This window comes from Exophiala bonariae, assembly GCF_035927105.1.
Source record: "Exophiala bonariae strain CCFEE 5792 chromosome Unknown scaffold_1, whole genome shotgun sequence".
Taxonomy (NCBI): domain Eukaryota; kingdom Fungi; phylum Ascomycota; class Eurotiomycetes; order Chaetothyriales; family Herpotrichiellaceae; genus Exophiala; species Exophiala bonariae.
Window position 1 is genome coordinate 2682836 of NW_027042476.1, and position 14958 is coordinate 2697793.

The 14958-nt window shown below is 48.6% G+C and overlaps 4 protein-coding genes across 4 annotated transcripts; all 4 read right to left on the reverse strand.

Moving 5' to 3' along the window:
• Positions 1-353: 353 nt before the first annotated feature.
• On the reverse strand, positions 354-2305 carry LTR84_000939 (uncharacterized protein; the record flags this gene model as incomplete). Its single annotated transcript, XM_064844567.1, has 3 exons — positions 354-1727; positions 1790-2051; positions 2100-2305. 3 exons carry the CDS (start codon positions 2303-2305, stop codon positions 354-356), a joined length of 1842 nt encoding a protein of 613 aa, XP_064712427.1.
• Positions 2306-5737: 3432 nt separating this feature from the next.
• On the reverse strand, positions 5738-7559 carry LTR84_000940 (uncharacterized protein; the record flags this gene model as incomplete). The annotated part of the gene is made up of 4 exons (XM_064844568.1): positions 5738-6078; positions 6259-7254; positions 7304-7422; positions 7486-7559. 4 exons carry the CDS (start codon positions 7557-7559, stop codon positions 5738-5740), a joined length of 1530 nt encoding a protein of 509 aa, XP_064712428.1.
• Positions 7560-8061: 502 nt separating this feature from the next.
• On the reverse strand, positions 8062-9907 carry LTR84_000941 (uncharacterized protein; the record flags this gene model as incomplete). The annotated part of the gene is made up of 6 exons (XM_064844569.1): positions 8062-8209; positions 8268-8602; positions 8656-9042; positions 9090-9169; positions 9225-9471; positions 9698-9907. 6 exons carry the CDS (start codon positions 9905-9907, stop codon positions 8062-8064), a joined length of 1407 nt encoding a protein of 468 aa, XP_064712429.1.
• An 873-nt stretch (positions 9908-10780) lies between these two features.
• On the reverse strand, positions 10781-14770 carry LTR84_000942 (uncharacterized protein; the record flags this gene model as incomplete). The annotated part of the gene is made up of 6 exons (XM_064844570.1): positions 10781-11806; positions 11860-12044; positions 12097-12544; positions 13054-13735; positions 13794-14654; positions 14718-14770. 6 exons carry the CDS (start codon positions 14768-14770, stop codon positions 10781-10783), a joined length of 3255 nt encoding a protein of 1084 aa, XP_064712430.1.
• Positions 14771-14958: the final 188 nt, after the last annotated feature.

Sequence of the window (14958 nt, forward strand, 5' to 3'; positions counted from 1 at the left end):
AGTCACTAGTCCATAAGTAATGAGGTCTTAACTCGCATTCAATGAGTATGACTGTTGAGTGCGGTGACTGTGAGTCACGGCCTGTGTTCACGCAGAATATGATTGGACAACTCCAGACTCATTCAGCGTACCTAGGTAAGGTCCACGCTATCTGATGAGCCGTCATGCCCTGAAATAATAAATTGTCTCGATATTCTCACACCCATCCCTGTGTAAATGCAACGCAGTACTGTAACGACCGGTCTAGATGTACGCCAGTATTCGAGTGTATCCGTCGATGAAACATGTATGAAGTCGTTATGTACACCCCAAAAAGCTCCCTTTCTCCAGCCGCTCTGCTTCGGAGTTCGAATTTACTGATCCGCCTTGATCATGTCAGCCGCCTTTTCCGCCACCCCATATGCCACAGCCTGCAGATGTGCGCCTGGCACCATGGGATAAATCCCCGTGTCGACAACTCGGAGGTTCGACGTCCCATACACCCTCAACTGGTCGCTGACCACGCCACCCATGTCTAGCGGTAGCATAGCTGTCGTGCTGGAATAGTGATATTCGGTGCCAATGCCAACGCGTAAGATCTCCCCTAGTTGGTCGGTGTTGGCGTCACGAGGAATCTGCGCGTACGATGGCTGCAGAGCTTGGATTGCATCCGTGTCTAGGATCTTCTGGTTCACCTGCATCGCGAGGATCATCACGTCGTAGTCGAATTGGTGGACCAGCCATCGGGGATCGACGTTGGGTGGCGCAAATGGGTCAGTGGATGTGATGTGTGCGGTACCGCGGGATAGGGGTCTCATGAGTGCGAGATCCAGCCCACCAGCATTGTTGTTCAGGTTTTCGAACGCCGGGATATTCTCAGAAGCGAGTTCGCCCAGAACACTATCGAGTTGTTGTTCATACCCACGCTGGAGCGTTGGTTCGTTTGCATACGTGTCCGGTAAGTTGTATGCTGCAGAGCGCGCAGCAGATATCATGCCTGCTGCATCTGCTGCGGTCTGCTCCAAAGAAGGAAATGCAACGGCACAACTCGGCTTAGCTGTCCATGGGCCAGTCTTACTGCTGTAATACTCTGCGGCAGAGTCATCATTGAACTGGGAGTTGGTCGCGAAATCTTCGACATCCATGATATCAGGGTTCGTGTAGGAGTAGTCTAGGTGAATCATGCCGTGATCCTGCAGGTTATTACCGACACCGGGTAGGTTTTCTAGGACCTCAATACCGAGGCCTTCGAGGATGGAGCTCTGGCCAATTCCTGAAAGCTCGAGGATCTGAGGACTATGAATCGCGCCTGCCGACAGAACGACCTCCCTACTGGCGAAAGCTGTCTGTCGTGGCGAGGATGGTCCAGCAGCAAATTCGACCCCCGTAGCCGTCAGCTCGTCGCCCTGTTCGAAGATGATTCGGGTAACTTGCGAATAAGGCTGGACGTTGAAGTTGTTGCGCTGGATATTCGGGTCGTAGTAGGCGCGTCGTGCATCCGAGCGAGTTTGGTTGTTCGGATCGATATCCAGTGGCAAGAAGTAACCCCCAGCAGAGAGACCTTGATTGGGCTCCGCCGATGTGGGAATGCCAATTTCTTGTAAGGCGCTGAACCAGTTATCAGTCTGTGGCCAGTAGTAATTAGGGTATGAAACTTGAATCGGTCCGCTTGTGCCGTGGACTGCTGAATTTTCAAGGACTGGTTGTACTTCCCTACCAGCATAGTTCTTAGGAGTATATGTCTCCGACTAAAAGAATAAAATCAAGGTCAGTATCTCATAAAATGAAAATCGGGGCCACTATCGTTTACCTTTTCAAAATATGGAAGAAGAGATTCCCAACCCCAGCCTGAGTTTCCAAGGTCGTTCCAAGCATTGAAGCTTTGCTGATTACCTCGGTTCCAGACCATGCCGTTGATTAGCGAGCCTCCTCCAACGCCCTTACCCATAGGGATATGGCGGCTCACACCGTCGAGTTGCCCCTGAGGTGTTGTGTATATACCCCATTCGTAAAACCCATCTGGCTGGAGGCCGATGTAATATGGGATCTGGATCTCGTCCTCATAATGATCCCTATATGTTTTCAGTGAAAGCCATTGCGAAGGTGTGCTATGTACTTACAATGCCCCTGCTTCAAGGCACAAGACTGTGATATCTTCACTCTCGCTTAACCGTGAGGAGACGACGAGACCAGAGACACCACACCCAATGACAATGTAGTCATAAGTCTGTCCAGCAGCATTGTCGATGAGACCTCGGTCCTTCAGAGGTCTAGTATCCGACAGTCCGAATAATGATAACACGAAGAGCAATGCGATCGGGAGCATTTCGGTGCCCGAAACCCTCGAATGGCTGTTTCTGAACATGTGCAATATGTACCCAGATGAGTAGTATGCCGATTGAGAAATTCCCGGCCCCAAGATCTCGGGTGCTTTGACTCTGGATGAACTTAACCGCTTTAACGCAGAAGTGGTGCGTCACTCTCGTATTGGATTTCTACCTAAAAAAGAGAGTCTGAAACTCAAAAATGAAGGATGTATTGATAGGAGGGTGTTACAGCAACAACATGATCATCGCCGAATGAAGGAGAGACGGGAAACGAAAGAAGATCTGAGGTACGGATTCGAAGGGATCTCTGAAAATCACATTTTTCAAGGCCAGCTCAAACCTTTTCCGTCTTGCGTACCTTGTTGACCTTGTCAAGAACATGATATCAAGGCACATAAACTTTTGTCAAAGGCATGTGAATGGTGGATAGTGAGTCGAAATCAAGCATTACCTGCAGTCGGATGCAACGAAAGCACCTGCAGGACGATGAACACATCCCATTCCACATCGTAGTCATCTGGCCTATCAAGACTGAACAGACAGACTAGACCACAGCTGTGGCACAGTATCTTCCCGGCATAGCAGGAGGCTGAGGAGACTTTGAGGATAGCCATTGGTGAGAAAGTCAGCAAAAGGTCGGCACAGGTGCGGATGGATGTAGTCAGAGGTCCACCATGTGTCTCAACAATGGATGGGCCACGTGCAATTGGCAATCGGTTCTACCGGCACCGAAAGGTTTATGATCCATCAAGGTGGTTCCAGACGGCCTGGTTGGGATCAGATGTACGGCGGGCAAGCTGTTTCTGAGCTTCAAATTGAAGGTGCTGGGAAGCTGGCCTCGGTTACTTATCTGAATGGATATGGTGCACAGCACATAGCAATGGTGACTTTGCCATGACGGGACAAATATCCAATGCATCTCGAGTGCTCAGCAAACCGTGGCTTAATTAGATGAATTGTTTCCAGCTTCTGATGCGGATTTAGGTCTGACCTATTAGGGCCGCACTCAAATTGAGGGAAGCCGAAGTTGTGTGGGCAGGATGGTGTTCATGATGTCGAAAGAAGGCGACCCCGCTGCTCGCCAAACTTCCCCTAAGAAGCTTATGAAACGCCTCGGCACTAACTAACTTAGCAGGAGGCACGCTTTGCTCCTTCCATGTTGCATGTCTTCAACTTCCGACATGGTTAGGCTTGTAATCAGACTGTGTCTTGCACGGGCAACGATCCACGTGGAGCGATTATGATATAGTGCAAGAACGTAGCATTTAGCATAGGTAGGTGACTCCGCAAGCTGTAGATTCAATCCTACGCATCGAATGGCTCGCATCCGCCCAATGATTGCTCGAGTCCAAAAATAAAATAAATCGTCGCGCATCTATATAGACTCAATGGTCTCCAAGATATGTAGCGAGCTTTGTGTCAGTCCCAAGTTGTTATCACAGGTAAGCCGCTGCGCCTAAGAACCCAGCGGCTAGGGCAACCATTGCAGGAAAGAATACGTTGGAGACTCCGACAGCAGAGCCTGAGTTTGACCCAGTCGCCGATGCACCAGCCGCAGTTCCAGTCGACGTGGCACGCGTGGTAGTGCTCGTAGCGGTGGCAGACCCAGCGCTCGAGGCGACAGCCCCGGCGGTCGCGGTGTTCGCAGCATTGGCAATGGTCAAGCCCGATGGGTAGTGTGTTCCACTGGCCGACATACTGCTTTCAGCGGCACTAATCTTGCTGGAGTACCCGCTCTCAGACTCCGAGATGATGGTGGCACAGCTGATGGGCGTCTCGGTCGTGGTGGTCGTCACTGGGCCAGTACAGATTGGCCATCCGGCGCATGTTGAGAGAATAACAGGTGGAAGGATGCCACCTACGCAGCAGCCACTTCCGATATCATCTGAATACCAGACGCCGGGACATTCTGGAGTATTACGCTACAAGAGAAAAGTGAGTATAACACCCGGTGTTGCTCCATGTGATGGACTCACCTTTTCTTGTGAGAAGGCAACCTGAGCAAGAAATGCTTGCAGAAACATGAATGAGGCGAATGAAGACATTGGACGAGCTGAATTGCGAAAATGCGAATGAGATAGTCTAGGTATGTTGATGGCTGCGAGAGACAGGAATAACACTGAAAAATGTCAAGTTCCCATCATGGAGCATCTTTCTTCTTTATACAAGCTGCTTTCGCACGGTTCATCGTTCACAATAATGGCACGGTGCGCCTGAAATATGCGTTCTAGACTCTGGACTCTGAATGAAAACCAAACAAAGTCACCTGAGGTAGCATTCAGGACTACCGCCATACCACTCACTGGGGAATGTGTTACCAGTCCCCAAAGTTGCTGCCAAGCCGGCATCGGGAAATGCATCCAAGAATAACAATTAACTCCCAATAGTACGAGTGTACCAGAGAATTTCCCTGGTTGCGTTTCGTGCCCGTGCCTCTGACAAAACTTTAAAGGGTGTCGTCCGAGTGTTGCGACGAGTGACGTGGTGTCGGAGCTCGGTTGACTTATTTGGGAAAAGCCTGGCCTCGCCTCTCGTTCCTCGTGCAGAATGATTTCGACTGGGGGGGGCCGGAACGCGTACTGAAATGCAATGAAAGTCGCTTAGACAGGTACGAACGAGGCTCATTAGTCAGTCTATACTGCTGGATATCCAAGAAAGGTAAATCGCATACAACTGCTTGGCGGACGCCCTGGACCCGACTGCAAAAGGACAGGCAGATGATGTGGCATTGCGTGGGACACTACGTACTCCGTCCTCGTTTGGCTTGTTGCAAATCCTTCGTCCGCATCGACTTACGAAAAGGAGAAATGGGCCCTTCAGATTCATACATGAAGCTTAATAGTTGGCGCTAGTGCTGAGAGCACAGCAATCATTGATTCTACCTCGATGCCATCCGGGGAAGGCAGGATTACCAACAAAGTACGCAAGATCGTATGTATTCCTTGGCACTCTTACAAGTAGACAGCATTGATGGTATGCAAAGAATTGTGGTCTCGTAATTCTCCAGCAGATGGGATACATCTCTCCATAGATAAGATAGCCGCTATTAGATGCATCTCAATAGAGGGCATTACCAATCATTTGATCATCATGGAAAGATTGAGCATCTTCGAGCGTCGCTGCCGAGTCAATGGTAACAAAATTGGATGGGTAATTGGCATTCGTTCACAAACCAAACGATTGCACAATCATTGTTACAACCATAACCATGTGGGTTCATAAGTCGAGTTGCAATCGTATTGCACCGACTCCGCGTTCAGGCAGAACCTCCTACATTTTCAATATTAGACCTACCTAAGATCTGGAAATGGTTGATCTCATTTGCAAATCGTCTGTGAAGTCAGACTAATATCGCTCGGCCAACGATGCATGACAGGTGCTCTGCTGTGTAGGCGGTCCCGGCGAAGTAGATCAGAAATCATGGCAATGAATCAGTCATTTTCACTTTCATTTTCGCGTTCCTCAAATCGGAGGAATGTATCATCATGCGCATCGTCACCGAGAATCAACTTCCAGACATCTTTTACAGAAGTAAGAACATCATCGGAAAACGCAATGTCGAGAGGTCTGGGCGCAAGGCTAGTAACTTGGGCAGACATCTCCGAGGGCGTATAGCCTGCTTGTGAGCTTAGATCTGCTCCCGAATAGGCGTAAGACAGACTCCAAACATTTGACGTTCCCACGCCACAGGTTGCAAGAAAATCTGTCACAGACTTCTCCAGCCTTAACTTTGCTGAAGGGCTATGATCTGCAATTGATGCGTATATGATACCTATAACATCTTTGTTAGCTTCCAGCAAAATATTCAGGCGGTATGTAATAGATGCGAAATCGCGTGCCAGTCAGGTTGTCAGAGGATAGTTATCAGCAAGGCATAAGTGCTCAGGCAATGTAGATAAGTATTCATAAGTTGGATCATCATTGGAGGGAGTTTAGAAAGGGTTAGACTTACATTGACCACTTGGACATTCACCTGTGTCTTCAGAGTGGACCTGAAGATAAATCGGCGCGGTCTCAGCACCAGTAGCACCTGCATCGGCAAAAACAATTGCGACAGCTGGTACAGGTCCATTGTCGGCAGTCTGCGGGAAAAGATTGCGAAGAGGATCGGTAACAATGCTGATAGATCTCCATGCAGATGTAGAGTTGGCGGAAGAGGGGCCACCCTCAGAATTCGGCAGGTCATCCCTGCCTCCAACCACGAGTCTCGATATGATTCTAGTACCATCCGGTAGGATACCCTCAATCATATTCTGTTGCTCATCATTTACATCTGGGGTGATATTGGCCGCAGTAGTATTTTTGATGATCTTCAGATCTTCGAGACGATTTCCGAGTAGATAAGTGAATCCACCGACCGCGCCAGATCTGCAAGCAACCTGCGCTAATTCGGAATTGCCTCCATATTTCGCGACTACTGCACCAAAGCCAGGACCGAAGTAACCCAGGGACCGCATGTGCCGTCTGATCCTCGCGAGGGCAGTGTCAAAACGGGTCAGACTTGGAGGGAGCGGCGAGAGTGCGAGGGCTTGCAATGGTGCCTGTAGGGATTCGGAAATTTTGAACTTGCTCGTAAGAGCTTCCTGAAAAGATATCTGCGAATCCTCCGGATCATTCGGACCTTGGTCATCCTCCTCTTGCAGAACATATCGCAAGAACTTCATGAGACCTCGCTTGTCTTTCATCGACAACGTGTCGTCATTGAAGACATCTTCACGAGTACTAGGAACCTTCTGCAATATTCCAGCACGATGAATCCACAAGGACCCGACAGCCAAAAACTCTAGCTGAGTATGAACTCGAGATGCCACAAGTGTAGGGAGGATAGCGGATTGTGCGTAAATGATCTGAGGATTGAGGCTGAGGGTGTAGGAGCGTGATGGAGCAAGTTTTCCAGCATCCGCAGGAGGTTTTGTGAGAGTTGCATCCTTAAAAGTGTTGCTATGGCCTGGAGATGATTAGAAGCTGTGAGTGTATGTTGAGAGCTGTTGTCACACCTCCGTTGACCTCCAATATCCAATTTTCCACATCTTGTAGACTCAAACCAGCATCTTCACCCCCATAATAATCATGATGATCAACATGGAGAATTTTCTTGCCCGACCGAGACAGAGATCTGTCAAGAGGGTCTTTTGTCAGTCAGTTTAGGCCGACACTTCAAATCAAGAAACAGACGTACAAGGCGAGGAGTGATTGTGGGATGCTGGTCCCAGCTATGACCACATCCCACACCTCGTCGCTCAGAGATTCCATCTAAGCGATTTCTCGACCCTAGGATGGGTTGCCAACAGTATTGCTATATGGGAGAGGAGTTGTGGTGAAGAGAATACTGCAGATAATTTGAAAGCAAAGCGGCTGGAAAGTTTGGCCCGACCTAACCACCCAACCCCAAATGGCCTACACAAACGCCGCTTTACACACCAAGAATTGGGGCCTATTCTTGGTGTGCGTCATCGGTCGGCTCCAAGGAAAGTTTGCTGGCCATCGTTTTCTCAGCCTTGTTCCCCTGATTTGCCAGGCTACTGTGCTGCACAACACCTATGCTACAGCAACGTTCTGATCGTCGAAGTCAAATCAGTCACCAACATCCAATGAAACGCTTGAAAACTCAAGTTATTGCTATTATTGGTCCTATTTAATACTTGTCTACACAGCGCTTGCTGTGGTCCGTTCATCCAAGGTTAACAGCTATCTTGTGCCCGCCAAATCCCTTAGAGTCGTTCGCAGCGAGATGCCCGCCACATTACCGATGCATTCAATAGGTGTATCGAAACTGTGGGTCGCCTTCAATAATCTTCTCCCCTCTGTCGGCCTTTTTGTTCTCAGAGATAAAGTATGCACTTGTCGTGCACATGGAAATGATGCAAAGTCCAACAGCAGTAAGGCAAGCATAGAGACCAGGGCTATATAGATAGTCAGTCTTCACAGGTGTTCCTCTACGGATAAAAAGCATTCACTTACCGGTAAGACGGAGCATCTTGGGATCTGAAAACCAAAGACCCAATAATACCCCCAATACCTCCTGCTCCCACAATGGTGGCCGAGCAGAAAGCACGCTTCCACTGGCCCAGGATATTATTGGCCTGATAGGTAAGGGAGAATGGGATGTTCGAGAAGGCCGGACCGACGATAAAGAAGGCGCCAAAATATCTAACACCACTTGGTTTGGCAAAACCCAGGACGCAGACACCCAGAATCTCAAGGCCGCAATTGAGAAGAAAGAATGGAGCTCTCAGGTTCCACTTATCGGAGAAATAGCTCTCAGTCACGCCAAGAATGATGGCGAAGACATAGCACTGATGTGAGCTATTAGCATGGACAATGGGAGTTCAGACCCGACTTGACTTACCGGAGCGTTCAGACACTGAGCAGCCGCCACGGAAAATTTGAGCTCGTTCCGAAGCACGATTGGCAAGAAATACGCCACTGCATAATTGACTACACTCGTCAACATGAAATTGGCAGCAAAGAACCAGATCTTCCAATCTTTGGCATGACTGAGGTAATGTCGCATATTGAAGGGTGGTGTGATGACATCGCGGCGATCTAGGTTGATTCTGGCGATCACAAGTTGAGCCTGTTCCTCATTGATGAATTTCCACGACTTAGGTGCCTCCTCCGGAAAGTCGACAAGGATCACATAGGCCGGCAGTCCAAGGATGATCGTTATAACTCCCTCCATTATGAAAATCCATCTCCAGCCCGCGTGTCCGGCGACGCCGTTCATCTGCTGTAACTGGAAAAGATCAGTCTAGTGCTCAATTCAATACATGGTATACCTACACCATATGCTAGGATACCACCGAAGCCCCCCAGCATGCTACCGAGCAGGTAGAACGATGAATTCCGCTTCGCGACCTCCCCTGTAACCGTTGTCAGTATCTGGCAGACGTTCACGATGTGACTGGCTTGGCATACTTCTGATATACCAAGTGCTGACAAGATATGCTGAGGTGGAGAAATACCCAGCCTCGAGGATGCCTAAAAGAGCACGGAGTGCGAGCATTTGGCGCCAGGTTTTCACTAGACCGTGTCCAACCGTCACCAGTCCCCAGGCGACGACAATGAATGTGATAAATCTTCGAGGGCGAATCTTTCTCGCAATTGCGATCATTGGAGGTTGGAAGACAATGTAGAATGGAAAGAAGATGAGAATGAGCAGTGTCTAAAGGTCACCCGTTAGCCGAGGCCGCAAGAATCGTGTGGTAGAAGAATTGGCCGTACGTATGCATTCCCCTGAAGGTCAAGATCCGTCCCCATCCCGGCAACGACTCTGCATGATGTTTAGTGGCTTTGTTACTCGTTGAAAACTGCTCGAAATACTCACGCATTCTGGTCATTGCAGTCAGCATCTTACAGATCGAACACACAGTTAAGGAGAAACCACTTACGCCTAGGTTGACACGATCAATCGCAGCCATTGCGTAGAGAACCCCCAAGAGACCGCAAATTCTAATATCTGTTTTCCTCTTGATCTCCTTGATTCTCGGGTCCGAGCCGTCCAACAAAGACACGTCCTCCAACTCATGTTGTCGACCTTCGACATCTTTGAATTCAGACTGGTGAGGAGTGTCGATTTCTTGCTCAACTTGCTTAGCCATTTTCTGTGATATCGATTTAGTCTGATATGGTGACTGGGGCAATAGCTATGAGTGGCTCCTATACGGCGCAATCTGTACTTATAGCACCCCAATGGTCGCGTTGAAACTGCGGAGATACCCCAGATTGCCCTCCGCCCCGCTATTTACGCAGCATCAATATTGAGCTATAGACGAGAGCAAATCGTGGCCGAAAAAAATTAGTTATGGTATACACGTAAGCTGTACAGACGAGAGACGCGTGTGGTATTTACCAGAATCAGTGGACGGCCTGACAGAATGGGCCACGAAGAACGGCTGGTCAATCTTCAGGTCTGGTCAAGCCGTAGAGTCGTCGAGCCCGCTCGCCTGTGCGCGTGCCTTCCAGTCTGGCGAAGGCCAGTGCTCAAACCAGCAGCAGCCCGTGGTAACCTGTCATACTTCTCCAAACACACACATAATCGGGTGGTTAGTAACCAAATTGCCCCTATCCACTTCGAGCCTTGGCAGTGGGGGTCGTTCTGGTAGACGGCAAGGAAGATGGGCAGTGAGATTCCCAAAAAGCAGGGAAATATTGGCAGCCGTGACTTAGTCGGAATTCGGATCTCAGAAAGAAAAGAAGATGGTTTGTGTACTCATCTAGGTTGGTGTATCTCTATTGAGACTTAGTGACCATGCGAGACCGCATTCGTCGCATCCAAGACCGGATTAATGGGACAAGGCTTCACAGGTCGTAACAGGTCGTAACAGCTCCAAGCGACAAATTCAGCGCAAATTGTGAGCTATGCACAGTCGTGGAAACAGTTACACAAACTCGGTCAAATTCTTACTATCATGAATCAATCGCTTCTTCCCATTCGGCTATGGAGGCTGTGCTACTGGGACGTTCCATCGCCATCATTCTAAGCCCTCCCTTTCAAGCTGCGCCAGATTATATGTCATCACTAGACGACCAGTATCTACCAACGCTCGTGATCGCTCTGAGCTAGTGAAGAATTGCCTCCATCGTTCATTAGAAGGCCATTGTTGTAATCCAGACTCTCTCCCTCTGAATACCATTACCTTCTGAGAATGGTGGAAAGGTTCCCATGGCTGCTTTCCATGAACGAATGTCGAGATTGCCGTCGTCAACGCATCAGAAGTCAACTTCATATCGGGATCCGCATTGGCACCTGCGACAGCAGGCATCCTACACAGAAATGGTAGATCTAGGCAATGATAAGCCTTGCCTCTGTAGTTGCTTTCCTCAAACGTGTCGGGTTGCTCGAAATGATAGACACTCACTGGTGCTCGAAGCTGGCCCAAAACTTGTGGAAACAGTCCAAAAAAGCTCTCAGTAGTAAGATCGAGTAATCCTTTCAAAGTGTCTTGATGGAATTTAGAGGCTATGCCGTACGTGTGGACGATTTCGTCGCCCATCTTCTGGTTTGGCACGACTGATTTGACGGCGCTGAGGATGACCTCTGGCGTGAATGGTGTCCAGAAAGGTCGGATATTTGCGGTTTCGTCCTTGGTAGACCCAATCAAAATACCTTCGACCCAGTCGGGAAGAGATTTGGTCTCGTCAAGTCTTGATGGTCCATTCAAGGCCGAAAACCATTTCGGGTCCCAAGATGGGCGAATGAGAACGGCTCCATCTAGCCATGCTGTCATCTGCTCATCACTGAGACTCCTCAGCGCTGCCAATTTCTCCTGGGCTGAGGCGTTTGGGTCAATACCAGCTCTTGCAACCAAGGTGTCGAAAACCTCTTGATTCTCGTTCTCAGTTGGGAAAGAGATGACAGTCGCTGACATGATTAGACCTCTCTTACACAGTGCCATGTTAGTGACAAGGTGGCTTAGAGCCGACCAAGCTCCGGCTGATTGCCCAGCAACAGTCACATTGGAAGGATCTCCGCCAAAATATGCGATGTTGTCTTGAACCTAATCATAATTTCCACTAAGCAGTTATTTCAGTGTAGGAGCAGGCATCTTACCCATTGTAATGCCTGACGTTGATCATGAAGTCCCAGGTTCGGACAGTACTCTTTGTTTTCGGCTTCGGCTTCCATTTGCAACTCGCGAGAACTGAGAAATCCATAATATCCTAGTCGATAGTTGAGCGTGACAAAAATAATGGGTTTGTCGACTCTAGAGGCCTCCTGCACAATGAATGTCCCCTCTGCCGCAATCAGTATCCAATTCAGTACTACTTTTCTTGAGAATGAACTCACCATACTCAGCACCCCCATCGCCAAATACCCAACCACCACCGTGGATCCAGACAAGAACAGGGAGACTTGACTTTTCCGATACAGCCTGCACTGGAGTGTAGACGTTGAGATTCAAGCAGTCATGTTCAGAAGCAGGGCTGTTGGATGGAAGCCGAACTCCTTGGTATAGGTGTTTGCGCCTTTGAGGCCCATGGTTGAAGGATTGGGGGCAGCGTGGCCCGAAGTTTGTTGCATCTACCCTGTCTCCTAATGAGGCGAGATATATCCTCTGGGCAATGCTGAATCTCTGTTTAACTTTTGCATAGGGTATTCCGAGGAATTTCGCTACTCGCAGTTGTGAAGACAACCCTCGAATCTGAGTTCCATTGACATCGATCTCAAAGCTCGCATCCTCTGGCCTATTCGTTATCATCGCCAATGGTTTTGGCACTCGCTTTCCCTGATAATACTAGAAATTCGTTGAGCAAATTTAGCTGCTGCTTTCTCTCACATGCTAGAATGCGAATGCTAGGCGCGCTGGTTCTTTTTCTTCCTTCCTGTACCAACCTGTTGTAAGTACCGTGCAAGAATCATCGCCCCGTGACTCTACAACCTAGAGCTCTCTCGGGATATGCTCTAATGTAGATAGATCCACCTTTGCATGGCAATCGGCTAGTTCCATTGACAGTCGAGTGGCTTGTTACAATTACGTGAGCACTGGTGACTGTCCCTCGATTTCCTTTACAGTTTGACACTTTGTCACAAATAAAAGATCTATTCAAGAAAGGATTAGAAGTACTCCACTACTACATAGTAGGCTCAACTCCACTCTGATTACTCATTATTGATTTACATATTTGCTTTCCATAACATCATTTTGTAATTGACAATAGCCTCGCGAGTCAAAGGTTTCGGACGAGGAACTGGCGTATTGCTTCCCCTCAATGTGCAGTCGATCCCGGTTGCTATTATACTCACATCATCACATAGCTCGGGATGCGCAGCTGCAAAGACAGGGTCTACCTTGACAGTACGCCGGTCTTCCATGTGCAACAACCTGAATAGTTTCAATGCCGCTTTCCGTGACTGATAGATTTGGTCAAACGGCATTTTGATCCAAGTTCCATCGCTCCCTGGCTGCTCAATTTCGAAAGGACTCGTGGGCCCTGCGAACAGTCCTTCATCTAGATGAATTTCACTTCCCCACAAATCTGGGTTAGGCTGAGCTGGATGTACTCCTGTGCCTTCGCGGGAAATTGTCTGTACAATATCCCAGATGCTGAAATATCCTTTCCGAGCTGGGAAGTTCTCCATTCCAGTCACAAGTCTGGTTAGGTCTGCTTCCACAACATACGCGTTGACAAGTTCGCACACGATCTCATCCAACATCCAACTGTGTGAATACAGCTCTATCATGCGATCTCGAATTGAGGGAAAGAATGCCCAATCAATAATATCTGGATGCGCGGTACATAATTGGAGTGCTGTCGGGCGATGGGTCAAAGGCAAAGACTTGTAAGTCTCCAGACAAGGATCAAGTTTCCAGCGCACAAGCTTCTCAACAACAGTTGAAGACTGTATGTACGCCCACCAAATCCTCATATCTGGCCAACAAGTATTGACAAACATGTTAACCATTGTGGTTATTAGTTTGGCATAGCTGCATTCTGGTTAGGCAAGATCTCAAACTTCCACTGGCTGTGTTGATAATTACTTACGATTCTTTGCCCCCTATCTGAAGTCGATCCCGATAAGCTTGATTTTGTTTGGTGAAGTACTCGCACACAGCAAGGTGCGCCGAGAATAAAGAAGGAAAACTTGCAACACCTGGTGGAAATCCGATATTCATAACTGGAAACTTCATGCTCTCACCAGGAGAACTAGAATTGAAGAAGGGGAAGTGCATTTGCGCGCTCTCTGATTGATTTTCGTCCCGTGGCCATCGAGATACCTCGTGGTCAATGAAATCTGTGTATGTGTGATTGCTAGGCTGCTGTGTATGATTGGCCGTCTGCATGAGGGTGTTTGGAGATAAGAATGGATTGGTAGACATAATATTGTTGTGCTGGCCATTCACCCAGGAAACTTGATCAAGTCCACTTATGGTTTGTTGAGGTTCGTTGCCAAGTATACTCTGCGACTCGATGGCTGTACCAATTGTTCGATTTTCGTCTAACAAATCCTTGTGCTGTGGGTTACTGGTTTGGATATCATACAAAGATGACTCAGGCCCGTCAATATCTCCATCGACGTCAACTTGACTACCGTCTTGTTGGCCGTGCCCATCACTGTCTTGACCTTGACTTTGATCTTGAGACAACCCAATCTCAATACCGTCTGTGAGGCAGTCCAATGATGTGTCGATATTATCTGCAATTCCAGACAATACCGTGCATAGGCCCAAGATTCGAGTCTTTGTGGCCATCAAGGCCTCACGTAGTCTATGGCATTCTTGCTCTGACCTCTTAAGCCTTGGACTTTCGTCCTGTGATGTCTGAGCAACCTTATGCTCCAATTCCTTTACATATCGTGCTTGCCGCTCCCTGAACGACCTTTGTGCAACACGATTGCGGGTGCGCCTAGTGTCATCATGGTCAGTCTACTGAAAAACGATTGCAGGGGACGATGTAAATATTGCATACCGTTTCGCAATTGCGATCGGTGTAGGACCGGATTGCTCGCCTCCAGGAGCCATAGCGCATAATGTTAAGAGAGAGCGTGGTGACTGTGCAGTTGATTTCTAACAGCCTCAGCGAACGCTGGTAAGTAGACATGCGGAGTACTTTAGGAACGATCATTGGAAGACTTGGGGCCAAGCCCGAGGTTCACTTTCTAAGCCCATGGGGTAAGGAGTTACCCCATTGATATCGGTTTGCTAAGAGG